Genomic DNA, 26870 nt, shown 5'->3' with positions numbered 1-26870 from the left:
AATCAGTATGCTTCCAATTGGACATGTCACTCATATAATGGCATTTAAAGGTTTTCATAAACATACATGGTGTTTGTACCATTTCCAGCTGAAGTACGAAAAATGTAAATCCCTCAAAGAATAGGAAAAACAATCCTCCTAAAGATGTCAGAAAGACATCAATTCAAAATTCTGCTATGACGTAATGATACCTTCCAGAGATGCTTTAAAATCATGCTTTATAACTCTGCAGTGTATTCAGTGACACTCAGTGGGATGCCATCATGCTTGCAAATACATACAAAGGTCCTTGAGTATTTACTGGGCTATGGGCTACTCCGATGCCTCCTCTACACTCAGGGCCATCCCACTGGCCTTGCAACAATTAAGAATGAGGAAGATCTGTGTCCAGAAAAGGGAGCCCTGGAGAACAGAAAGGAAGAATGGTCTAGAAGAGCATTGTGGAGTGGTTCTCTCATCTTCTCAGGTTCGGATCCCTTTATCTACGGGCTTCTAAAAACCTACTTTTAAGGAGACATTCTGGATTGACCCTCCTGTTTCAGGTACTTGGGAAAAGATGTTTTCAGCTCGTATTTCTCCAGGAACAGCAAAATGTTTTGAATGCACCCTGGAGCTGGGGCACTCCTTACTGCTGGTGATTATCAATGAACACATTTTTACTGAGGGTGTATCTCTATGTGTCAAGGGTTGGAAATACCAAGGATGTGTCCATCAGAGCATTGCTTTTCAAGAACTTAAAAACATGGAACATAAAATTCCTCTTTGATTCCTGTTGCTGATCAGTTCAGGTTTCTATTCATTTAGTGTAGTTCTTAGTGCATATAACACTAAAGAGTTTGAAATTGCAGCCCACACACTCAGTTAGTGGACAAACACACTAATTTCATGTTGGCCAGATAGGAACCTTCTTGGGGATGTAAATTTCAGGACTCTTCTGAAAGAAGCAATTCATTCTGATCCAGCTCTGCTCCAGTTTCCCTTCTACCATTCTGCTGCCCAAGTCTGGTAGAAGGTGAAGAAAAATCAGTCAGCTTTGATTGCTGATGGGCTAAGTTTACAAGGAGGGAGTAGGGAGGGGCTGAATGCGGCCAGCGTGTGGAGTCACCAAGGGGAGCTAAGAAGCCACCTGTGTGATTTGCTCTTGATACGCAGATACCACTTCAGGAGACAAGTATAGGAAAAACAACATGGTCAAAAAGTCAAGGGTTATCTGCTAAATTTAGAATTATTCTATGGCTGCGATCCAGCACTACTGTTACTAGGACAGTTAAGAGAAACACACTTCTTCACGTCTCCCTACTTAGAAGCAAACACTTTCAAATCTTTTAGCAGAAGCTTTTGGTATTTACTTCTGTATCTCAAAAGAATATGCATGTATTGCTATTTTTGACTTACCACCATGAAAGATGAGAATATTGCTCTTTCTTATCTCTACTCCTGTAGCACATGTATACATTACTCCCATTCTTTCAGAGATAGTTATACTATGATTTAGTTACAGTGTTCAGTGTTTATGTTATCATAAACACTGTGTGTGTTCAGGGTTGAGTCATACAGTAACCTAACAATTATTTTTATCTTCATGAATAATTTTTTTATTTTCCCTATAGTTAATAATTATCTTGTTTTATCATTTGCTTAATTTTTTGCATATATCTCCAGTCCAACTCCAAAGTATCCACCGGTTAGCTAAAGGGTTTTGCAATATGCACAGATATAACAAGTGTTCTCTTTGTTAGATTCTCTTGAAGCCTTTTCTGGAGCCTTTTACCTGCTCCAATCTAGACTGATTAATTTCTGTTTTCTTCACTTCTATTTTGTGCTAAATCTCTTTTATTTATTCCATGTCTTCCCCTTTCATTGTTGATTTTTTAATTTTAGTTGGAGCACATTGGTCAGTAGCTTCCAGAGAAAGAGTTCATGAATATTAAGTTTCTCGAGCCTTGCGTGTCTAAAAATGACTTCTTTACACTTGCACACTTGATTGCTAGTTTTGCTGGGCACAGTATTTTGGATTGGATTTTTTTTTTTTAAACATTTTTGTGGAAAAATTTTCTCCACTGTCTTTTAGCCCTGTTAAGAGGTTTGAAGACTTTGTGATTCACCATCCTAAAAACAGGTGTGTGGCCTGTTTTGTTTTGGTTTTTGTCCCTCTGGCAATTTCTAGCACTTTTGGTCCCTGTTTCTTAAAATTTCACAATGATATGCTTTGGCATAGGTTTATCTATCCCCTATGCTGGGCACTCTTTGAAACCTTCCAGTCTGAAAGCTGTGGTCTTGTTTGGAAAAAAAATTTTATGAATTATTATGATAATTTCCTCTGTTTTTTCATTCTGGAATATTATTTGTCTGGATTTTAAACTTTTTTTTTGAGACGGAGTTTTGCTCTTGTTGCCCAGGCCGGAGTGCAATGGCGCGATCTCGGCCCACCGCAACCGCCGCCTCCCTGGTTCAAGCGATTCTCCTGCCTCAGCCCCCCAAGTAGCTGGGGTTACAAGCGTGCACCACCACACCCAGCTAATTTTGTACTTTTAGTAGAGACGGGGTTTCTCCATGTTGGTCAGGCTGATCTCGAACTCCCGACCTCAGGTAATCTGCCCATGTCAGCCTCCCAAAGTGCAGGGATTACAGGCGTGAGCCAACACACCTGACCAGATTTTAAACTTTTATACATTTTCTCTCCAATCTCTCATCTAATTTTTTTGCTTTACTCTCTAAAAGATTTCCTCAACTGTATTTCCACCTTTTTTCAGAGTGTTTTGTTTTTGTGTTTAACAGCCAGTTTATGTTCTCTGACATTTATTGAAAAAAATAGCATTCTGTTCTTTTTCATGGACATAATATATTTGGTTATTTTTCTATGGACATTAATGATACGTGTATACTTCACACATTCTCACTACATAGTCATTATTTCCTACAAAGTTACTTTTTTTCCCTGCTTTTTCCTATTTTTAAGGAAGTTTTCCTCATATGTCTAGTAACATTTAATTATCTGTTCATATTTCAAATTGGCAGACTAAAAAGCTGATTGGATTTCTGGATGTGTTTGCTGCCCTTGAAAAGTATGAGAGTTGGTAAGGCATCATTGCAGAGGGATCTGTCTTTTTCTCTTTTGGAGTAATAACCTAATATTGATATCTTTAGGTCTTTACACTTAGGCAGATTAGAGTCTTGGGAGAAGTTCTTTCTAATCTCTTGCCACGATAGAGTGAAGGCCTGGATGCCAGCATTCTAGAGCAAGATTGGAGAAGAATGAGGGAGGTCTCAGCATTTTTTGGTATGCTTACGATCACTTTATCTTCCTTCCTTCCTTCCTTCCTTCCTTCCTTCCTTCCTTCCTTCCTTCCTCCCTTCCTCCCTTCCTTCCTTTTCTTTCTTTCTCTTCAGACAGAGTCTCGCTCTGTCACACAGGCTAGAGTGCAGTGGTGTTATCTTGCCTCACTGCAACCTCTGCCTCCTGGGTTCAGGTGATTCTCCTGTCTCAGCCTCCCGAGTAGCTGGGACTATAGGCACATGCCACCACGCCTGGCTAATTTTTGCATTTTTAGTAGAGACAGGGTTTCACCAGGCTGGTCTGGAACACCTGACCTCAGGTGATCTGCCCATTTCAGCCTCCCAAAGTGTTGGGATTACAGGCGTGAGCCATTGCACCCGGTCTATAGCCTGCTTTCACCTGGGCTTTGTGTCATCCTCAAAACCCTCCGTTTTCCTGACTCCAGCGAATAAATAAATAAATAAATAAATAAATAGTCTCTGTAAGGTGGGAGTTCTGACTGTTCCTTAAGTAGCTGTCAACTATCCTCTTTGTTTTATGCCTTATCTTGAATCCCACTTCCAGAGGAAACAAACATCATCAATTTCTGAGACTTTTAAGGTTTTTTTATACCTTGGATTGGTTCCAGGTTTTCACACAGATGACCAATGATCAGGTTCTCAGATCTGTTAACTGCTGTAAACATATAGCCAGATGCCTAAATTATGTAATGGTCGTCTCTTATCTATTATCCCTCACCCTTGCCAGATTACGCCCTTAAAAGTCTCTCTTAATGGAGTTTTGGTGTGGTTTCAAGAAAGATCAGTTAGTTGAATATGTTCAACCTACCATATTTCTCCTGAAGTTCCATGATTCTACTATATCCTACTGCAGATATTTTTGTTGATTAAGGTTAAAAGTCAGATCTTACATTTCTTATCTTTGATCTTAGTATTTGCAGGTAATGTTGAATCCGATGGGAAGAACAGGTCTTCTGCTTTGCCTGGCAGGGACTTACCGTGGGATTCTCTGACTTTCTTTATATTTTTTCTAATGAAAAGTATGCAGTGACTAATCTCTTACCACAGATGGCACTGTCTGGATGATCTGTCAGGTTTTCCTTGCTATATCTTTTCCTAGGTAGAGTGCCATCACAGCCACAGAGGAAGCTTGAGCTCCTAGGTACTTATTAGGTGGGAAATAGCTTGGATATCTTGGCTTCTCTTGCCAATCTCACAAGGCTGCTTGTGTGGAACAGGTGCGGTGGTGTGTGCAAGAAGCAGTCAACTCCCCACGTTTCTAAAGGAGTGATCAGTCAAGCTGACCTTTGATTTTCTGAGTGCTGGTGACTTGTCCAACTCCCATCATGGTGGTCATCGGATATGTTGATACTTGATTCAGTCGCCAGGAAATTATGTCCAGATTTGTAATTCTATACCCTAAGTCTGTCATGTAAAGTTGCAATTTTAATTCAAAACACTGCTAGATAAATTATACTATTAAATCTAAAAAAAAAATTAAGGAGACTTCTAGAACTAAATTCTAAGATGATAAAATAAATCATGTGTTCAATCCTGTCATATTTGAGAGTTGACATATTTCCTCCTTTATCCTTCACCAGTCCCTCTTACACTTTTCCAAAACAAGCAGCAACAAAGCATTTGACCTTTTGCTTCAGGGAAGAAAGGGATGGCAGAGAAAGAAGAATGAAAAGGCACATTTTTCTGCTTGGTCCTGAGGACATTCTCATACCAAGGCTTCCTTGTCCTCAAGTCTAGGAGAAACCGCAGACAAGCCTGATGTCCTGAAGAGAGAAGCTCTGTGGCTCCTTTCCCAGAAGGTGCTCCAGAAAGTTGCTGCTGGTATTCCCAAGCAGCCAGAACCCACAGAAGCAGAAGTGTCTAAGTAGACGGGCCTGAGCCTTAGGGAGTTCCTCCTCGGTCCACCCAAGGGTGGCAAAGATGGAGCCGAGCCTGTGGTTATGAAAAGGATGGTCAATGACCAAGACCAGAAAAGAATGAGATGACGCAGGGCTACCAGCTTGGACCAGATTCCCTCTCTGATGCCCAGGCACTAGGGAAGGCTCTTAGTGCTTAGCCACCACTCTAGGTTATTTCAAAATAGAAATATATATATAGAGAGAGAGAGAGAGAGAGAGAGAGAGAGAGACTTGTTTTGAGTGCACTGAGACTCTTCTCAAATGCAAATGTTACTACAACATGAAGCCTTTCCTGAGTAGCCCATACAAATAGCAATCTCTCCTGCTGGCACTCCTGTCTCATATGCTGTTTAATATTTCTCCATAGCATTTATCACCATCTGTCATTCTACTAATAGATATATTTTCTGGTATGCTAGCTTTGGTCTCTTCCTCCAGGGATTATGAGTTTCATGAGGATGGAGTGTCTTAGTTTGTGTTTCCCTCAAAGGAAATGAGACAGAACATGTACTTGAAGGTGATCCCATTTAAGGGGAGAGGGAGCTGGAGTATTTACACCAAGTCCCATCAGTCATTGTTTGAGAACTGCTTCCAGGGTGATAATTCCTCAGTACTCTTTGGCCAACTGCACCCTTGGGAAGAGGGGGCTCTGGAAGCTAAACAGAGCCTTCAGCAAAGAGATGCAGGCGCTCAGTGGGAAGTCCAGCAGACAGGCAGTGTTCCTCCAGTTCACTGCTGATCTTTAGAACTCACAACTGTGCCTGGCTTGTAAATGCTCAGTAAATATTAATTGAAAAAATGATTATTTGGTGCCTGAATATTAACATTTATGTATTAATTTATATTGTGAGTGGTTTTGTGCTTCATCTTGGCAACCAGATATCTCAAACGATATTGTATCATAGACAACTAAAAATGGCAATTCCGAATTCAGCCATAAATGACACTGTAAAGGAAGGACTAAGAAGAAAACATCAAAGAAATGCAATGAACAGCTCACAGACCAGAACCAAGAGGCCCCGCAGGCATTGACTAATGGTACCTTGAAGGCCAACAAATATGCAGAAGAAAGACAGGGAGGATTTGGGGGGCAGAGTCCTGACAAAGTCTTAGAAAGATTGAAAGTTTTATCCTTACGTCCTACCTCTGCCTAGCAGAAGTGCTAACCAGACAGCATTAAATGCTCAAAGCTATCAAAATAGACCAGGAAAGGGGACTAGAATAATTCAGAATAGGCCAAATCAATCCTTAAGTGACAGCAGAGTTGGCTGTACTTCATGACATTGCACATTGTGAACCACCTGCTCCATCAGTGCCCTCTCTTCTTAGCTTCTTCCTTTGCTCAGCCCTGGTAGAGTTTCCTATTAGATTCACAAGTAAAGGATCTGAAATAATGTAATAGGCTCTCACTTTCTACCAAGTTCATGAATGTGACTTTATTTATTTATTTATTTATTTATTTTTGAGATGGAGTCTGGCTCTGTTGCCCAGTCTGGAGTGCGGTGGCACGATCTCAGCTTACTGCAACCTCTGCCTCCCAGGTTCAAGTCATTCTCCTGCCTCAGCCTCGTGAGTAGCTGGGATTACAGGCGCACACCACCATGCTCGGCTAATTTCTATATTTTTAGTAGAGAGGGGGCTTCACCATGTTGGCCAGGCTGATCTTGAACTCCTGACCTCAAGTCATCCGCCTGCCTCGGCCTCCCAAAGTGCTGGGAATACAGATGTGAGCCACCGTGCCTGGCCAAATGTAACTTTAAATAAGGTCAGTTAACACAAGCAGATGCTGCTCATTTAACTGAAATTTCTGAGCGCAGTAGCAAGTCCTCAGCACCTTATTCTCTCATTACACTCTGCATGAGCTCTGTGACCCAGGGGAAGAAAAAAGTACATAGGGCATAGTCAAAAACTAATCCTTAAATACAACTCATGGCACATTGCTAAGGTCTCTGGAAGGGGCCCCACTGAGGTTCTTCCCTGCTCGATATGCTAATTGGATGGTTAGCTAGGATATGCCCCCATCACGCCATTAAAGAACTAGCATGGAACTGCTCCTGAGCTAGTCCTAAAAGCAGTTTAAGGCAGCAGCAGCAAAGTGCTAAAGGAAAAAGGATCAAGGAAAGAAAATGTGGTAGGCCATGCTTATACATGCAGTACTAAAAAACAAAACAAAACAAAACAAAACAAAAAAGGTATGACAGGAAAGTGCAAGGAAAAAGAGAGCCTTAGAAGAGTTTCATGATTTAAAATATTTCCAGCATATTGTTGAACAATCTTTTATGATACGCTACTTGCTATATGCAAGCATTAACTCATTTCATCCTCACAGTAACTCTGTAAGTGGCTACTTCTATGACTATTTTACAGATGGGAAACCTGAGGCAAGTAGCTTGCTCAAGGTTTGTGCCCAAAGATAAGGTGGCTCAAGTAGCTTGCTGAAGGTTGCTCAAGGTTACAACTCATAAGTGAATAAGTTGGGCTTTGAGCCCAGGCGGTCAGGCTTTGTGTTTCATGCCATTAAACATGATGCTATGCTGCTTGCTGTAGAAGACATCACACATCATCTAGTGATAGAAGAAGGTAAATAACCATAATTATCATAATAATGGGAGCTACTATTACTGAGCATTGACCACACGCCAGGCATAGAAATCCTATGAGAGACATACTTTTAAATTCCCATTTTCAGTTGAGTAAACGGAGGCTTAGAGATGTTAGCAACTTGTCTGAGGGCACAAGGTTATTTAGTGTGAAATGGATCTGGATACCATGCCTGGGCAATGGAAAGACAGATAGTGGTGGGTAGGGTTGATAGTGCTTATCCACATAACTTTCCTAACACGGCCTGGACTGGGGGCATGGACGATGGGGAGGAAAGGTGTCCTGCCTTCTTGGCAGTTGGCTTCAATCTGGGCACTCTGCATTGGTCCTAAAAATAATCCTAAATGTGACCAAGGCAGAGTTTTCCCAGGATTTACTTATCTCTCTAAAACGTGTTACTTTAATCTTTCTGTGTAAAGAAGCTGAGCTCCGGCGGACAAATGACCCATTTGGCAGAGGCGTGAGGATTAGCTCTTTGATTTGAATTTGTCTATCAAGGTCCAAATTCTTTTCCCGACTTAATTTACATTCTAATCTCTGCAAGTAATTTAAAAGCATCCTCTAGCATTTTTATCCTCCAACCCATGAATCTGATTTTTAGGAAGAAAAATGAAATATAATAGAAAACTTGTCATGCCAACATGAGGACAAGAGAAATGGTGAACACAAGAAGTGACATTGTTTTGTGGGCTTTGCAAAAAATATGCAGGTTAGCTTTAAAAAATAAAAACAGCTAAACCCATGCAAATAACATCTTCAGAGCTCTGCAGCACAGAGAAATCTACAAATTTTGCCTTGGAAGACAGATGGCCCATAAATCCACGTAGAATCATCACAGTCAAGATGGGAAAACTGGACAATGTGTCTGCCAGCTTGCATGGACACCAGCCTCCTTCTACTGTGCCAAATGCCAATTAGGCAGGATCTGGCACTCAGATGTTTGGATGTCACCGGGATTAGGTGGTTGAGAATCCATTCATCATTGCTCAATCTTCACTCTTAATGCAATAATACCAGAGCATACTGGAACGCTACCAGCCCAGTGGTTTAGCACCTCCTTAAATCACTTCTAAGCACAGCACTGAAAAGCAATTTCTCGGCTCACGTTTTTTCCTGGTGCTTTGGGCCTTGCAAATTCTGCTAGATCAGCTCACAGAAAGTCAGTGCAGATGGCATTAATATCCCATGGCTCACCAAAGTCTATTTGCCTATTTTAAGAAATAATCTAAATGTTCCCTTCTCAACTATCTTTGCCTGGGCACAAACTTTCCTATCACATTGGTCAGCTAACTGTGCTTTTGTACATTATATGAACTTCACTGGCGTCTTTGGTTATTTTGCCATTTTTCCCCCTAAATCTGGAGTCGGTATGTTCTGCACCTGTTTCCATGTGTTATTATTTTATCTTAAGTTGAAAAGTGTCACATACTGTTATTCCATCTTGATTGCAAAAACTGTGCTATTACCATAACTATGTGCAAATACAGCTCCAACATATGGTGTGATAATGGCCCCTAAATGGCTATGTACTCTTCTCAAAAGCTCCTGCAGATTGGCTCTTCACGCAGTGCTCACAGCTTTCTGTGTCCCTGCAGTTTCCCCTGTATTAAGTTGTACTATTTGATGTGGTTTTGTGTGAAAATTCTTAATAATAACACCTTACTTTGATTTAACACTTTCCCTTTTTCAAAGTATTGTCACATCTGTGAGTTTATTTACTCCTCATCATTCTATTTGGTAGGTAGAAGACAGTTTTATTATTTAACATGACAGAGAAGCAAACTTGTCCCAAGAGAGATTAAACAGCCCCTTTAAAATGACATAGAAAGATAAGAACAGAATCCAGATTAGAACCTGTCTCTCTTAAATACAGCTTTAGAGCTGTGTTTGGAACATAGATTTGTAGAAGGACTGATTTATCATTTAAAATTAGAGGTTCTCAGAGGGTAGGAAACCAATTCCATTGCCTTTTATGAATACACTGTCACAGTGCTTTATGAGAGGAGACCCTCCACAGTGGTTCCTGACCATAATACAAAGGAGAAAAAATGTTCTAGTTCCTTCACCAGAATGTCATGTTTCTTGATCAAATTGGACATTGGCTTTGTATGAGCAAGGACCATGGCCTTCACTTTGTTTATATCTCTTCCATAGTCTAGCATAAAGGCAGGCCCAGAATATTACGTTCTCATTAATGCTTTCTGATGAGCTACTTAAAACATGTTATCTTTTAGTGCCCTACATGCCACTTGTCTCTCATTTGGCCCTCTGCTCTGCAGCATAAAGCACAGCATGGAATGCCAGTTTCCTCTTCAGATGCCTTCAGCACATCCTTCCCCACTGTACTGACTACAGAGGAGGTTCTACTACATTGAGAACCCTGATAGATGAAGAATGGTGCCCTTTCATTGTCTGACTCAAGGGTTGACACAGGTAGCAAGACTAAAAAAACTGTGTGTTGAGTAAATAAACCAACGAGTAAGTCAAGAATAGCATGAAAGGTTCCAGTCAGGTCACAAATGTTACATCTTTAGACTTACCTCTCAATAACTCATTCTTAAACAGTATAACAAGTCAAATTACTGGACCATCCAAAGAGTCGGTTTCCTCATTGTAAAATGGGAATAATAATATGGACTTGAAGACTTGTCTGAGGTTTTGTACAAGAAATAGAAAAGCTGAAAAATGTGCCATGGTAATTTGCAGGTAAAGAGCTTAGAGCAATTCCAGAAACTCCCCATAATGTCAATAAACAAAACTTCCCTTTTCCTTCAAGCTTCCCTTGCACATAGTTATTCAATAGATATTTGCTAGATGAATGAATGGATGTTAGCTAGATAAATAAATGGAAATGAATCACATTATATCTTGTTTTATAATTATTTGTAATATTAGAATTTTCTCCTTGGCTCCTTGAGAGCAAATACTTTATCTGGACTTTGTTCCTCTTTCTAGCAGTTCATAAGTTAGATGGGTAACACTTGATTGTTAAAGTGTCCACACAACTGCATTAGGTATATGTTAGAATAAAGAAATGCATTCAATAAGCATCAGGTACTTTGAAGGATCTCTTTTTTGACATGCTGGAGATTCTTGTTATAGCTGCAGAGTGAGGTGGGAACATCCTTTTTAGTATCGTGAACAGTGTTTTGCTGGTAATAATATCATAGCAGACTGTATTGGTGCTCCAGGAGATACAGCTGGGCTGGACTTGTATCTGAATCTCTGCCTGATGACTGACTTCATGTGGTGCAGGCTGGAAGGGCCTAAGAATTAACACTTTCTAAGAGCATCCTCCAACAATGGCTGTGGTTGGGAATGACTGTCTTGACAACACGTTTTTTGTAAGCTGCTGTCTCTTCCTCATTCACACTCCCTACTGCCCTACTAGTACTTCCTGGAATCACCTTTCAAACTCTGTGGACTTGAATCTCCTTTAAAAGTTGGCTTCTGGGAAAACCCCCAACAAAGACATACAGCCACATTGTTCAGAAGCATTTTTTTGGGCTTATTTTCTACATATAAGGTAGAATGCTTAGGTAAGAAGTTTGATTTTGTTCATCATTCTCAATTAACTCTCCTGTTAAAATAATGCTATCCCTAGCTTAGAGATCATCTTTGCTGTCACAGCTGGCATCCTAGAGACTGCAGTGATTCAGAGTTAGGACAGATCTTCCAGAATCTCCATAAGAGATTAGTGAAATCCTTGCTCCCTTTCCACTTCCTGGCAGGATTCCCCACCATGGTACATTTTTCAGCTTTTCTATTAAGAGTTAGGGTGGAAGGTCCCTCCCTCACTTAATCTGGTTTCCCTGTGATTTGCTTTTTTTTTCTGCATTCGACCTGTTTCCCTCCCACTTATCTGTTGTATCACATTGGTTATTGACAAGACCCTGGATAATGCCAATGTTAGGAGCCAAACGCCTGTGGCTCTGTGGCCTCTCTCCCTCCCAACACAGTACAACCTGTCAGCCTGTTTTGACTGAGCCAGAGTCCCCTGCCCCCCCACCCCTACATTGCAACGTACTCCTAGACCCTGCTGACAAGGGGAAAGGTATACTAGCCAACCATTATCAATGCCGTGTTCTGCTGGGAGGTCACATCTAGGGGGAAAGAAGCCATTCTCTGCTGTGTCCCAATAGCTCTCACATGAAATGGCAAGGCACCTCTGAAAGGTGTGATGAAAGAAAGTTTTAACAAGACTCAGCAGACAATGAGGTTGATGAGGCTACCAAGCTCACTTCTCTATTGGACTGGCATTTGATTTTACCTTTTACTATTTATATTTTTCCTGTCTGGTTATTTTCTGAACAAAGAACATTTCAGCTGTGGGTAGATGGAGCTGTGACTTTCTGGCCAGAGCTGTGGGCCTGAGTAGACACTGAGGTCACTGAAAGAAAGAAGAAAACAAACAGGATTCCTGGGCCAGGCCTTTGCCTTTCCTCAGGCCCCGGCCCTGCCTTCTGGGAATAAAGGAAATATAATAAGGGAAAGGAAAGCAAAAGGAGTTGCCAGGTCAACCAATGAACAATAGATCCACAATGACTATCTTGAAACTTTTTTTCATTCTTAGGCAATGTGAAATATTTCAGAGAAGTCTATGAACATACCAAACATGAAGTTAAGAAGAACTTGGAATGCACTCAGGGACGACAATGCCATTTTTCTGTAACCCTCCGCAGAGGCTGGAGAGTCAATAGATGGAATTTAAATGAGATCTCGATCAATAAAATCCTAGAGTAGCTTTTCAGCAGCTTTTTCAGTGCAGTAACTTAATTAAGGCATGAAAAACATTGGCTACATCATATAGTTTTCCTCTGTTTTTGTCTTTTGGGAAGAAAATTGATCTCATTTGTGTTGACTTTGTTGATTCACTTCGGTTCTATTTCCTCAACTACTTTGTAGGTAATCTATATAAAATGACTTAAATGGATGCTACCTTAATTGTAAGGCAGATCTTTAAACTAGTCAGTATTTCCTTCAGAGGAGTGGTTTTTAAACTAAACATCCTGAATATCCCAGGGTTTGGGCAGACGTCCCTGTAGAGAATGGGGTGGGTCATAAGGGGAGACAGTGGTAGGGCAACAGCCACCATCACCTGTATTCCAGGCTCCCCTCTATTCCACCAAGACAGCACCTTTAAAGCTTTTCCCTACATATTGGCCTTTCTCATGAGACTTTGTTAGAAGAAACAAACAAAGGGTGCTATGTCTAGGACCAGTTTGGAAACCACTGCTATAGATATCGATCAATAACTTCTAAATGGACTGTGTTGCAACTTTTTTCTAAGCAAGTCCTGATGGAGTGCCTAGGTGGATGTCTGGAGTAGCGGGAAGAATTCTGCAATGGGACAAAGAAAATAGGGTCTTGGTCCCAACATTACCATTTCTGCAAACTGCCTCTTCTAATAACCTGACAGTTTGGCTAAGCTAAATGGCTAAGTCCTTTGTAGACTGGAAATCTATGATTTGAGGCCACTGGCCAGGGCTTCATGATTGGAAACAATGAAGACAATAATGTGACAGATTGGCAGGAATGATGAGGCATAGCCTCTTTCCATTTTTTTTTTCTCTGAATGCTCAGCAACTCTGACCTTACCCATCTTTCACTTTTAATTCCCTAAGGCCATTTATAGAAAAGTGCTTGTCTTAGTTTAGGTTCTTCCAAAAGCAGGATCTGAGACAAGGATTTGAGTGCAAGTAGCTTTTTTGGGAGTTGACCCTATGAAACAACAGTTGAGAAGAGAAGTGAGACAAGAAGGAAAGGCAGCTAAGAAGGAGAAGGTTATGAAGCAGGTTATAGCTGTGGTCAATTAGGGCTCAGTCTCATCAAGGAACTCTGGGAGAAAGCAGAGAACACACATCAGAACTTTGCAACCCAAGGGGCATAGAAGATGAGGTATTTATTCTTCAACTACTCGTGAGGCATACAATCCCTGGGAATTGTAGCCCGGCTGTGAATGGACTGACAGAAGGCCCTGGAGAGTTACCAAGTGTGTAGGTGGCTGGGTTGGAACCATGAGTGCCAAGGGACATGGGACTAGCACAGGTGTCTGCTACATTGCTGGTCTCATCCCATTTTACAGATGAAGAACCTGAAGCACACAAGTAAAGTCTCTTGCCTGAGGTTTACTGGCTTCATCATGACACTATGCCAGCCTATTTCTTTAATCTGGGCATGTTTGATCTTTCAAGGATGGAGAATAGAGATTATAATCATCACTATTATTAGTTTTTATAACTTCTACCTAGTAAAGTGAAATGGTGCTGGAAAAATATGATTCAAAAAATCTACATTGAAGTGATAATGAAGTAAACAGCAAGAGTCGAGTGTACATCCCTACTCTTATGACTATAATTATAATTCCATTTTAATAAAAAGGTATAGAAAAGAATGAGTCAGAAAGGACCATTTGTGCACAGATATGACATGCCATATTTTTTCAAGTTTCATTAATAAATGATTATTCTTATCCTTAATTATAGTACATTAAATAAGCCTGTTAGATGAGAAACAGCAATATTCAGGAATACCTCAGCCCAAGGCACTGAGTCTCACTTCTAGACTCATAAATGTTTTAAAATAATTTGGCATAAATGCCAATGATCACTTTTCATTAGTTCAGGTCAACGACGATTTAGCCAACAACAATGAATATATGTAACCTTCTTACCAAAAGCATCTTATTTAATTCTTCTGGTAATTCTCTCAGGAAATAATTTCAAAGTTGAGAAAACTAGGGAGCAGGGCTAGTCAAAGAAGTTAAATGGCTTGGTAAGGCCAAATAAAGAGTCATAATGAATGACTGATTTCTGACCTAGTTTTGGTGTGATCTACTCTTTTTATCTGCCAAGCGACCACTATTCCTTCCCTTAGGAAGCATATCCTGGTTGAATTTTAGGGAACCATCTCTCTCCAATTGTCGGTCTATGTGGTTTGTGCTTTAGGTAGTTGACCCCTTATGGGCTCTTGGGGGAGTCATATGACTTAAGCCTGTCCGTTTATTTTTATCCCATCCTTCAGGACACTGTGATTCTAATTTAGAAGTGGCCTTGAGTGACTGAAGCCATGCCCTGGATTCTGGGACTTTCATTGGAACCATGAGTAAAAAGGATTTCTGTGTACTAGGACTGGTGAGCTATAGGCTTGGAGCTGTTGGTGGCTGTCTTGGCATTCAGGAAAATCTGCCCAAGAACTAGAGCCAGTATGAGAAAATGATGAGAGATGAACAAAGACAATTACTGATGACATGACTTGACCTTCCGGATATGGTCATGTCTGAAACCATTAACACCTTGACTTTTTGCTTATATGCACAAGTACATTTATTCAGTGCTTTAGTTTGAGTTAAATTCTGCCATTTTTTTCAACTGGAGGAGTCTCACCTAAAATTACAGGTTTCAAGTTTCCCAAGTCCAGTCTCTTCCTATCACTCTCAGCCTATTTCTTGGTGTTGACAATGAGAGAACATAGCTCAATTGTATAATACTTTAAATAAAACTATACTGAAAATGCAATAGGGCTTTTTTCCTACTGATACTATTTAAAGGAAAAAAAGCTAAAACACTTGCTATATCTGAACTGCTACTACTTTGCTTAAAATCAAATTGCTTCGCCATTATAATTTTGAGTTCATTTCAACTATTAAACTATTAACTCAGTGAGTAGTGTCACTAAAAGGGATTATATAGCTTCATTTTTATGATTTAATTACAACAAAGTGGGGATACTTCTGTATAGTATGCCTTATAAAAATTTAGGAGGAAGAACTGATGATAAAAGGAAGGTAGTTTGAAACATCTGCTATTATAATCTGCTACACTAATTCAATTATTTAACAAACACTCATAAACACCTGATCTTCACAGAATAAAAGCATGAAAAAAATTACTGTTTTCTTTTGGTTTGGCAGTTTAAGTAAAATTTGACCTTCGTTCATAGATATGTAAGTTGAAGTCTGCATTCTGTTACCAAAGTTACAGACTATAGACTATTTTATTTTTCATGCTAATTTTACTCACTGTGTTTCATCTGAAGAGTTTAAGTGATTAAAAATATAACTGTTTTGGAGACACTGATCTTGAAAGTATGACATTCATGAACATGTTGTTTTCAAGAGGCAGTGGTCATTGCATATTCCTGTGCCAGGAATATCTAAGTCTACAGTGCAAACAACATGGAAAGGAGGAAGCTTTTGCTGACCAGGGGCCACGGTATTTTTCAATGTGTGATTTTCAAATGGTAAAAATCAAACTCCCAGGAGAATAGTATCCTCTGTGACAAGACTCAAATTCTGTCTTTGTGGAACCCACACACATGACCCAGCCTTAGACTGCACAGAAATCCTCTGATTATTTATAACCAACACACACATCTCCCAAAACAGAAATTTCAGCATGGAGATGTGGCTGACATGCTAATTACAGCAGGTCCTCAGAGGATCAAAGTCTATTGTCTCTTCTGGAGTTTCATTTCATACTTCCATGTGTCACCCTTTTAGTCAGCTAAACTATGGTCAGCTTTGGCAATTGGGCTTTTTTTTTTTTGTTTGTTTTTTTTTTTTGAGACTGAGTCTCGCTCTGTCACCCGGGCTGGAGTGCAGTGGCCGGATCTCAGCTCACTGCAAGCTCAGCCTCCCGGGTTCATGCCATTCTCCTCCCTCAGCCTCCCGAGTAGCTGGGCCTACAGTCGCCCGCCACCTCGCCTGGCAAGCTTTTTGTATTTTTTAATAGAGACGGGGTTTCACCGTGTTAGCCAGGATGGTCTCCATCTCCTGACCTTGTGATCCGCCCGTCTAAGCCTCCCAAAGTGCTGGGATTACAGGCTTGAGCCACCGCGCCCGGCTGGGCTTTTGATGACACTAAAATTTTTTCATTTAATTTCAAGTCTATGTTTTATGTAAAAATTATATAAAATGCAAATAAAAGCTAAACAGCACATGTCAGGTTTGCATATTATTTATTTGTTTAATACCTACTTTAAGATATGTTTCTGGATATCAGAGAGTGTGTGTGTCTCTGTGTATGTGTATATATGTTGTGTATATATATGCTATATATGTTTATATTCTATTATGTATATTATGTGTGTATCTTATGCTTAGCATTTTATAACAAGTATAGGCTATATGGAAGTGCCTTTCTCAGGTAAATAAGACTTAATTTCCTGATCAGCACTGAGATCAACACCAATTTAACTAACACTTGGGCACATCTGAAAACAGTTAAAATGAAAGCAGCAGAAGAATAAATTATAATGTAATATTAAACTTCCCTACTTATTTTCTTATGTGTTTATTGATCCAAATGTATTAACTACTTGACTAAAAGTTTAAAGTTTTAAAGTCTGTAGCTCATCTGTGTTAAAATCAATTCAGCCCAAATGTTATCTCTTCCATGAACTGTCCCCTACAGGAAGAAATCCCTTTATCTTCATGCTTGCTGCACTTTTCTCTGTACTTCTTAGAGTTTTGCTACTGAGTGTGGGCCTTTGCTCAGCATCTTCTGCCTCACCCAGTAACTTGTTAGAAATGCAGAATCTCGAATCTACATTTTAACAAGGGCTCAGGTGATTCAGGTGCACATTGGGTTTCAAGAAGTAATATTTAGATATTATATTAATTATGGATATTAGATTATTAATATATTTACATATTATATTAAAATAGAATTATACATATATAATATATATACGTTTAAGAGGAGTGCAAATCTCTAGGGACATAGGGTTTATCTCTGGGTCTGTCACTGTCTGTAGCCTCTTGCCTTTCACTGAAGAGTTATTAAATACTGAAGTTATGAATGACTTAATGTAGGTTGGCTTGTAAGTTTGAGTTTGTAAGACTAGAACACCAGAGACTGTGTGCTTCCTCTAGTACCATTTGGCCTGCTTTAAACAATTAATAATAACAATTTAGGCCATTTACTGAATGACTATTGTGTGCTGGGCTAAACATTAACAGACACAATCTCACTTTATCCTAAAACAAGGCAGCTATCATGAGTCCCTTTTTGTGTACATGACTTAGAGCTGAAATGACCCTACTAAGGTCTTTGTAATTTGACTTCTAACTCCTCAAGAGTTGAACTTCTTTCATATGGATTCTAGAGAAGAAGGAGCTACAGATACAGCCAACCAGAACTTCTCAACTGGTGCTGGAGTCCCCTGGGGTGACTGAGGGTGCATGTTATATGGTAGCAGGTGGCTGGCCCATTAGCTACATTCCAGCTGTTGGACTCCAAAGCCTCTGTCCTTCCCACGTGCTAGATAAGGCTTTAGGTAGAGATGGCATTAGCCAAAATTTTCCTGTACAGAGACCACTAGGTAACATTCTTTTTTTTTTTTTTTTTTTGAGACGGAGTCTCGCTCTGTAGCCCAGGCTGGAGTGCAGTGGCCGGATCTCAGCTCACTGCAAGCTCCGCCTCCCGGGTTCACGCCATTCTCCAGCCTCAGCCTCCCGAGTAGCTGGGACTACAGGCACTGCCACCTCGCCCGGCTAGTTTTTTGTATTTCTTAGTAGAGACGGGGTTTCACCGTGTTAGCCAGGATGGTCTCGATCTCCTGACCTCGTGATCCGCCCATCTCGGCCTCCCAAAGTGCTGGGATTACAGGCTTGAGCCACCGCGCCCGGCCACTAGGTAACATTCTTAAGTGATCAGTTGGGGCACAAATACTTTGGGTCACTGATTAGATCCCACCTGCAAGTCTACATTAAGGATTTCATCATGAGAAGGTGCATCTTCTAGGTGCTGGGGAAAATAAAAGAAAGTTTAAGGCCCAGAAATCATGTGATCTCCTAGAAAAAATAGACAACAACTCCTGAGGAATGAAAACCAACACACTACACTTCAAAACATTGAGAAGAGTTAACACTTATTCATCGCGTTACACAGGCCCAGATTCTTCTTTCCAAATGCTTTGCAGGTTTTATTTAATTCAAATCTACAACAAGCAAATCAAGAATTCTTCTGTCCTTAATTTTGAAGATGAAATAATGAAGGCATAGAGAAGTTAAGCACCAAGGCTATAAAACTAGTGAGGTGGATCTCAGCTTTGAAACTCAAAAGTGGAACCACTATTCTATGTTGCTTCTTTATACTGCTATTAAGGTTGACACAGAGGTTTTGTGATCAATGTCATATTAAGGTATGGAAAAACAGATAACGTTGCTTTTAAAACATTTAAATTTTAAAATATTTTGTGTGCCTCTTTCGATGTGAAATTCATAAAATGGCACTAAATAATTTTGCAAATGCTAGGAGACATCATCTTAATTTCCATTAGAATCAAAATGGGTTTTTCTAGGGTTATAGGGTTTTATAGTAATCTATCACAATGTTTTCTCTTTGTACCCTCTACATTGTGCGAGTCATCAGAAGATGATGTACGGAGGCATCAGATACCAGCTGAAGCCTGGGCCATCAGCAGTGTGGTGTGAAGGAAGGAGGAAAGGAAAAGGCTTACACTTTGGAGTGTTTCACTGGTTTCACAAAAGCTTTTTGTTTTCCTAGTGTCATGGGCTAACTGGTTTTTAGAAGTGTTGTTAGATTTGTTGTAACAATGTGTATGTTATTTTTGGAGAAGTTTGGATTTTAGAAAAGAACTGCTAAGCTACTTGGGCAAAACCTCCAAGATGTGCCCTGCTTCATGATAAGGGGAAATCTCATCTCTTGTGTACTACAGAAGAAAGGGTAACCTATTTAAGTAGGTTTGGAGGGGCAGGCCTGGCCATGCCAAGACATACTGTTGGGTTAGTTGTTTCCTTTAACTAATCTCACCTTCACAGCATCAGTAAGAATGATGACAACAACTAAGGCAAAGTGCTTCACCAAGAAAACAAATGAAAACTAAAAAATTGCATCTAAAAATTTCCAAGTAGTAGCATGTAGGATATAATTAATAGATTTTATATTTATACTTCTTCTTCTTCTGTCTTTCTTTTCTTTTCTTTTTTTTTTTTTTTTTTGAGACAGAGTCTCCCTCTGTCACCGAGGTTGGAGGGCAGTGGTGCAATCTCGGCTCACTGCAACCTCCATCTCCTGGGTTCAAGCAATTCTCCTGCCTCTTTTGAGTAGCTGGGACTACAGGAGTGTGCCATCATGCCCGACTAATTTTTGTATTTTTAGTAGAGACAGGATTTCACCATGTTGGCCAGGCTGATCTCAAACTCCTGACCTCAAGAGATCCACCCGCCTCGGCCTCCCAAAGTGTTGGGATTACAGACGTGAGCCACAGCACCTGGGCCCATTTATACTTCATGCTTTCATTTTCCACTTAGAGGACCAGTTCCAGATTAAATATAATGGGTTAAAAGACTTTTAAATTTACTTTTATGATAATCATTCTTATTTATGACTATAAGCTTGCTAGAGCTATTTATGTTACTTTAGAAAATGCCTGCATATTAATATATAATTGATTTCTTTTCAATAATTGGTTAATTGTACTTTATTTTCCTCCCTATGGAATATCTAGGCAATCTGCAATAACATCAGTGATAACACACTAATTTTCTTGGTGAAGATATTTCAATCCAGATGAGAGTTAGTCTTCGCAGTGGAAGATCTTGTTCAGGGACAGTGCTGCCACATGTAGTTGAAAACTTGCAGTAATTACATCTTCATGATCTTATTTTGGCAATTCATTTTCCCAGAATCGAAAATAAAAATTTCTTAAAAACTTCCAGGTGGCCGGGCGCGGTGGCTCAAGCCTGTAATCCCAGCACTTTGGGAGGCCGAGACGGGCGGATCACGAGGTCAGGAGATCAAGACCATCCTGGCTAACACGGTGAAACCCCGTCTCTACTAAAAAATACAAAAAACTAGCCAGGCGACGTGGTGGGCGCCTGTAGTCCCAGCTACTCGGGAGGCTGAGGCAGGAGAATGGCGCAAACCCGTGAGGCAGAGCTTGCAGTGAGCTGAGATCCAGCCACTGCACTCCAGCCTGGGCGGCAGAGCGAGACTCCGTCTCAAAAAAAAAAAAAAAAAAAAAAAAAAAACTTCCAGGTAACTTAGAGCTGCCTTTGGGTTATCAATTTTTGGATTGTTTTGTATTTACAACACTAAGTATTTCTACACAGAGAGCCAAATTTTAGACTATTTCCCCAGATAGAAAAATTTATCAGATAGTGTATACTGGAAAAAGATAAGGGTCTCACAGACTAAATATTCTCTTCAGTTTTAGAACCTTAGAAAAATCTGTGGGCCACTTCACAGAACTTTCTAGAAAAAGATCCAAAAGGGTAACCTAAAGATAGTGAATTTCCTGTATGAAAAATACACATTAAGTCACTGGGTGAATTTGAAACAAAACAGGATTAGACATTTAAAAAATATGTTACATGCATTCATAAATATAATAACAAGGACAAAAAAATCACACACCGAAGTTTAAAGAAACACGTACTGCATTGAACCTCCAAGTGATTTCAGACAGAAAGGGATGCCTTTGTAAACAGAGGAAACTAATCTAATAATCACTGGTGTTCCTAATTCCCAGGGTGTGACTACCCCCAATTAGAAACAAGAGCTTCCCTTTGGTGTGAAAGGAAGTACTGACCTTTTTTGGCGAAGCTGCTGTTGGGTTCATACTTCTCAATCAATACTTGGACTTGCTCTTGTTTTAGAGGTGGATAAAGTATTTCATTAAGCCGAGGATCTCGCTGCTTAAGGTTGATAAAATCCATCATCTGGTCAACGGTAAGATATGGTTTGCTTTTGGCACCACTAAAAACAGTTAAAAACCAATAAATAAGAATTTTTTAAACTAAGTTTCATTCATATATTTGCATTTAACTCTAGGGAAATAAAATCCTGCTATGCTTGATAAGAAAATACTGTTTTGAAACTCTTAACTTGCCCTAAAAACATGATTTTTATACCTCTGTGGGCTGCAAATATCTTGTGCAATTGCTACCACTAAAACCCAATGCTCTTGAAAAATACCAAATGGGTAAGAAAACTCACAGTAGAAAAACACTGCACGATGTGCAGAAGGGTGCACCACTCTAAACAGAACACAGAGGTTTTTTGATTATGACAGTACATTTTTGGTTTAATCATCCAACTCCATATCCCTAGTCATTTAAAGATGTATTTATTATCATTACTTAAAGTAAACAACCTGTTTGAGCATTTTTAAAAGTTACAGTTAGGCTTCAACAAGAGACTATAACTCCTCAACATATCGTTCAAACTTCCCATTTCAATTGTATTGATCATCTAAAGACAAATTCAGTGGTACAAATGTTGCAGATGTTCAATAAATATATGATGGCAATGAACAGCACAAAACAAGAATATGCAATGTCATTTTCAGCAGTACTGTTTGCCTGTCTTCCATTTGAAGAAACCCTTATTTTGTTTACCACATTTTGTATTGTTTTTCTGTCATGTAGATTTCAGTATTTCAGGAAAGGTAAACTGCTACTTTCCCCATATTTGCCTTAGTGCCTTGGTTTCTTTCTTTCTTTTTTTTTCCTTTTGTTCTTCTAATCTTTCAAAAAAAGTAACGCCTTAATATAAGTTTATAATTTCTAACATAAAAGCAAATAATTCTTCAGCTAAGGGGGTTCTCAGTAATCCAAACTTCTCATTTTGCTAATGTGGCCGAGAGAGATAAAATAACTGGTTCCCAATCCAGAGTTCTTCCTGCGACATGAGTCTATCTCCACTAAGCCAAGATGACTCCCTGTTCTACCCATAATCCTTCAACCATACAAAGTTATCTGAGCATGCAAAAACAACTACCTCCGACAATATATCACAGCAAACTTGTACTCATTGAAAGCAGTGGTTGCACCTCATGGGCAAGATTGTATGATCCTATCCAAAACATCACACAGGAATATTGCTTTTAAACATAGTGTATGATATTCTTCCATCTCCAATTACCACTCAAAGTCCTGCTCTAGTCACCTGAGAATCAATGAAAGCTGAAAAAGATGTGGGTTAAAATGTGTACTCTTACAATTCTGAAAAGATGTTATCAATTTCAGGTCGAGGGCAAAGGTTGTTGAGGAAAACTCTGTACACTTCTGGAGTGAAATCTTCTTGAGGTATTGAATCATTCTGGGAAATAAGACAACAGAGTCAGCAAATGGTCTTTTTCTTTCCCCAGCTTCCTCCCTCCCTGTTTTTTCTCTGTCTCTTCCCTTCCTTCTTCCTCCCCTCCCTCGCCTTCTCCCCCTCTCTTTCCTTTCTTTTTCCTTTTCTTCTAGGAGGTCAGGGTAAACACACCTATGAGGTCAACCGTAGCGTTCATTTGGACACCGACTTTAGGGTGTCAAACCCTTTTTTCTGTGGCTTTTTCAGTTTAATTTAAGCTTAAGAAGTTTCTCCTGCTAAAGGGATGTTAACGCCATTTCCTACATACATTTTCTAAAGTAAGTTAGACCTACGAAAGATAGTCTGTTTGGCAGAATTATTTTTAGGTTTTTTTTTTTTTTTTTTTTTTTTTTTTTTTTTTTTTTTTTTTTTTTTTTTTTTTTTTTACTTGAATCTTTTTTTTTAAAGTAATTACCGTAGAGACAGACAGAGTCAAAATGAAAACATAAATTCCAATTTTGTGTCATTTTTTTTCAAACAATGTTCCCTCTGGTTTAAATAATCTGATAAGTTGTAAAACAGTTTTCGTAAGTAGGACAGCACTAGTCATTATTTTTCCACTGATTGCTCCTGGTCCTATTGTTTAGGAAGCAAGTCATTGATATAAAAGGCCACTTCTATGACTTATTTTTCTGTTTAGTTGGGCTGCCATGGAAACCGGAAGCATGTATTCAAGCCTTTGTTAACAGGAAGGACATTTTTCATGCAGTCTTCCTATTTCAGGTACGTGTTAATGTGATTATTTTTATTTTTCAAACCCTTAAACAAAAGAACACACCCTTCCTTTTACTGTTTTCATAGGTTTTACAAATGTCTAAAAATTATTGTCTGAAGTTGTTCACCACTTGCAAACAGATAAGAGAACTTAGCTCATCACTCGGCCAATAGCAGAAGACCCATATTTGTGGAATGAATGAATGAAGTAATATTTCCTTTACTAAATCCATGTATAGAGATAGAAAAAAATCTATTTTGCAAAACAGAATTTTGAGACAACCAAACAATACATGAATCATTAGACATAGATGTGTTGTGTCATTATAACTTAGGTTACTTGAGCACAAACTTTGAAATAAACACAAGTGGTCAAATCCAGGAGCAGTGGGGACTTCTCGTGAATTGTTTTATTAGTATTTTGGCATTCATAAAAAGGGAACAAGTATAACCTGCAAGCACATTTCCAAAATTCCACTTGATTTATAGAAAGAGAGAAATCTCTTTAGCTGGAGACTGCACACTTTTCAGTTCCACCCTCTCTCTAAGTTGGACACCTGGAGCTCTGTAAATAGTTTTAATAGATGAAAATGACCCTATCTACCTTAATTATTGGCTGTTAGGCACAAGGAAGAGAAATACTTAAAATCAATTGCGAGAACGTGCTCAATGGCACTGCTGGCCGACTCAAGTGCCTCCAGCTTTACTGGATTCTATGAACCCCAAGTGTGTTCTCCTATTTTCCCTACTAAATAGAGTTCACCTCACTTCCCCTTCTACCAACTTCATCCAACATACACATAAATTAATTTGATCTAAGGAGAGCAATAATTGTCATCCTTCACTTACTGACCTCTCTTTTCCTTCCCGTCTCAGTTTATAACTTCTTTTTCTGGAAAGCCTTGCCTTCTCCTTGTACTGGGTTTTGTCTTCCAGTTGTGCACACATCACACCTTGCATGTCTCACATTTCAACACTCAATGTATTGTGCTCCCACCTATACAGTTCTCTCTATTCTTTGCTAATCTGCAGATGCACACGAGCTAGGATGTGTGTCTTGTCTGTTAATGGCTCTATTTCCAGTGTGCCACATAGAGTAGGTACAAATAAATATTTACTAAATGAATGGATGTAATTTATTGAGAAATGTGGAGAAATTGACAGCGAACACTCATGTGCTGTTATTTCCTTTGAAATATCAGATTTAACTAACGTCATTTACATAAGAGTCCTGACACAGAATTTGATGGAACAATATGCTTTACTAAAATCTTACCATTGTTCATGCACCAGCTGTGAATTAGGAGGGGTCAAATTAATGAGATAATCTGAATAAACACAACATTATTTTCATTGCGAGTTGGATGTTAGCATATTGAAAGAAGAAAACATTTCAACATAGCTGATTTTCTTTGTCTCATTTTTCTTTTGCCCAACTTGACTGATGAGGATACCCCAAAGTCTTTGGGGTTAGTAGGTGAAAATGGAAAAAAAAAGTGTCTGGTAAAGAGGAGTTAAAATAAGTAAGCATCATTGAAAGCTAAAATGAAAGGGTATAGTGGAGACGTTTAGGTAAAAGCTATGGATAATCCCTAATTCCTTGCAGTTTAAACAAGACTGAAATTCACAAAGCTAATTCACATACTTTCTCTTTCTGGATCTCACAACTTGGTGAAGTGAATGGCACGGATTCATTTTTCCTGTTTGTCTAGGAGGAAATCCAAGGTCTAATACTCTAAAGATCCTACCCAACGCTGAAATATTCCTCTGTGAACCCTTCCTGACCACATCAGCTAGACATGACACTACTTTTTCTTTGTGTTCACAGTCTCCCTTTATCTATCTTCGTCATTGCATCCTTCCACAGCTTTTCCTTTATTTTTTATATGTCTTATTTTCTACTGAACTATGAGCTTTTGAGTGACATGACAATCTCTTATTTAATTCCTTTGTGTTCCCAGCATGGTGCCCGGCATATAGTAGATACCTAACCAGTGTTTGCTGGATGAACCCAGGAGATGATATCAGACCTTGGGTCTTCCCTTTTAATCCAGGACTTGGTCCATCACATCAGGCACCCAATACAAAATGCACTGTCAGTGATTACTTCTTGTTGTTTAACCTTTTTGAAGGATGACTTAAGAAGGCTAGTATAATCTAAATTAGTAATCTGAACCAGGCGCATTTATTTTAGAAACTGCAAAGTATTGGCAAACTTGAAAAAATTGAATTGTTTCAATACCATGCTTGTATACAAGGCCTCTCAAGGGAAAAATTTTAACAATCTTGGTGGTAGCACTGGTGGCATTTGCATTTCTAGATTTCATAGACCTGGTAATGTCATATCCAAACGCCAAATTAAAAAATAAAAACCAGATCCCCCCAATATATGCATATGAAAAATACTCAAAATGAGAATAATAATTAGCATTTACAGTATATCAAACATAGTTCTATGAGCTTTACTTGAATAGTTTCATGTAAGCCCATCAACTCTTTGCAGTTGGCATTATTACTGTACTACTTTTATAGATAGGAACACTCAGGTGCTAGGAGGTTACAAAACTTGTCTAAGGTCCTGGGTGAGCAAATGGGTGTGATGAGGTGACAATGACTATATTTTGAATCTGAGTTGCTTAATTCTATACTTTACACTGTAAGCAAGTACACTAAATATTCCTATTAGTTTTGGGATGGTGGTTTGCATTTTCTTCGTTATACATCTCTAGATTTAAAAAATAATTATATGAGAAAAGAGTACTTAAATTTCGGAAAAAATTTCAGAAAAAATGTTATTTTAAAATATATTAATTCATTGAAGCAGACTCTAATGAATAAAGTCCACATATAGACTTGTTTGTCTTGACAAGTTGATGGACAATTTCCCAGTAAATTCAGAAATTCAACATATTGTTAATATTTTTATTCTGAAACCATAAATAAACCATTGAATTAGCCAATTAGCCATGGAATACACGAAATAATTACAAGTAAATCACTCATAATGAACTGATTATTTAATGTGGTTTTAAAGTAGAATTTTGATATTAGTGATATTAAGAATCACAAATACGAAAATGATTGTTTCTGATTTATATTCAGGATGTAAGGCACAGAAGAAAGGCAATATATTACAGTTACACACAGAAGTCATTTTACACATTTTATTCATAGTATTTAGTAAAATTTATACTATTCTTCAAATTTAAAATAATTAATTTATCTTTGTATTACATGTGTGCCCATCAACTACAAT

General features: G+C 39.0%; 1 protein-coding gene and 1 long non-coding RNA gene across 3 annotated transcripts in view; both read right to left on the bottom strand.

Annotated features, from left to right (window-relative positions):
• Positions 1–26870, bottom strand: part of PLCB1 (phospholipase C beta 1) — a 741541-nt gene that overhangs the window by 205512 nt on the left and 509159 nt on the right. For both annotated transcript variants that reach the window (XM_050807500.1, XM_050807501.1), the window contains exons 8-9: positions 22764–22864; positions 21354–21520 (exon numbers count right to left, since the gene is read on the bottom strand). In XM_050807500.1, the coding sequence (XP_050663457.1) occupies positions 21354–21520; positions 22764–22864 (268 nt within the window). The remainder of the gene's footprint in view (positions 1–21353; positions 21521–22763; positions 22865–26870) is intronic.
• On the bottom strand, positions 3358–18124 carry LOC126929060 (uncharacterized). Its single transcript, XR_007717059.1, has 2 exons — positions 16631–18124; positions 3358–16315 (listed from the first exon to the last, which is right to left on the bottom strand). It is a non-coding gene; the product is annotated as an uncharacterized LOC126929060 (long non-coding RNA).

Source organism: Macaca thibetana, chromosome 10 (assembly GCF_024542745.1).
Source record: "Macaca thibetana thibetana isolate TM-01 chromosome 10, ASM2454274v1, whole genome shotgun sequence".
In the NCBI taxonomy this organism is placed as follows: Eukaryota; Metazoa; Chordata; class Mammalia; order Primates; family Cercopithecidae; genus Macaca; species Macaca thibetana.
This window is presented reverse-complemented; position numbering and strand designations above follow the sequence as displayed.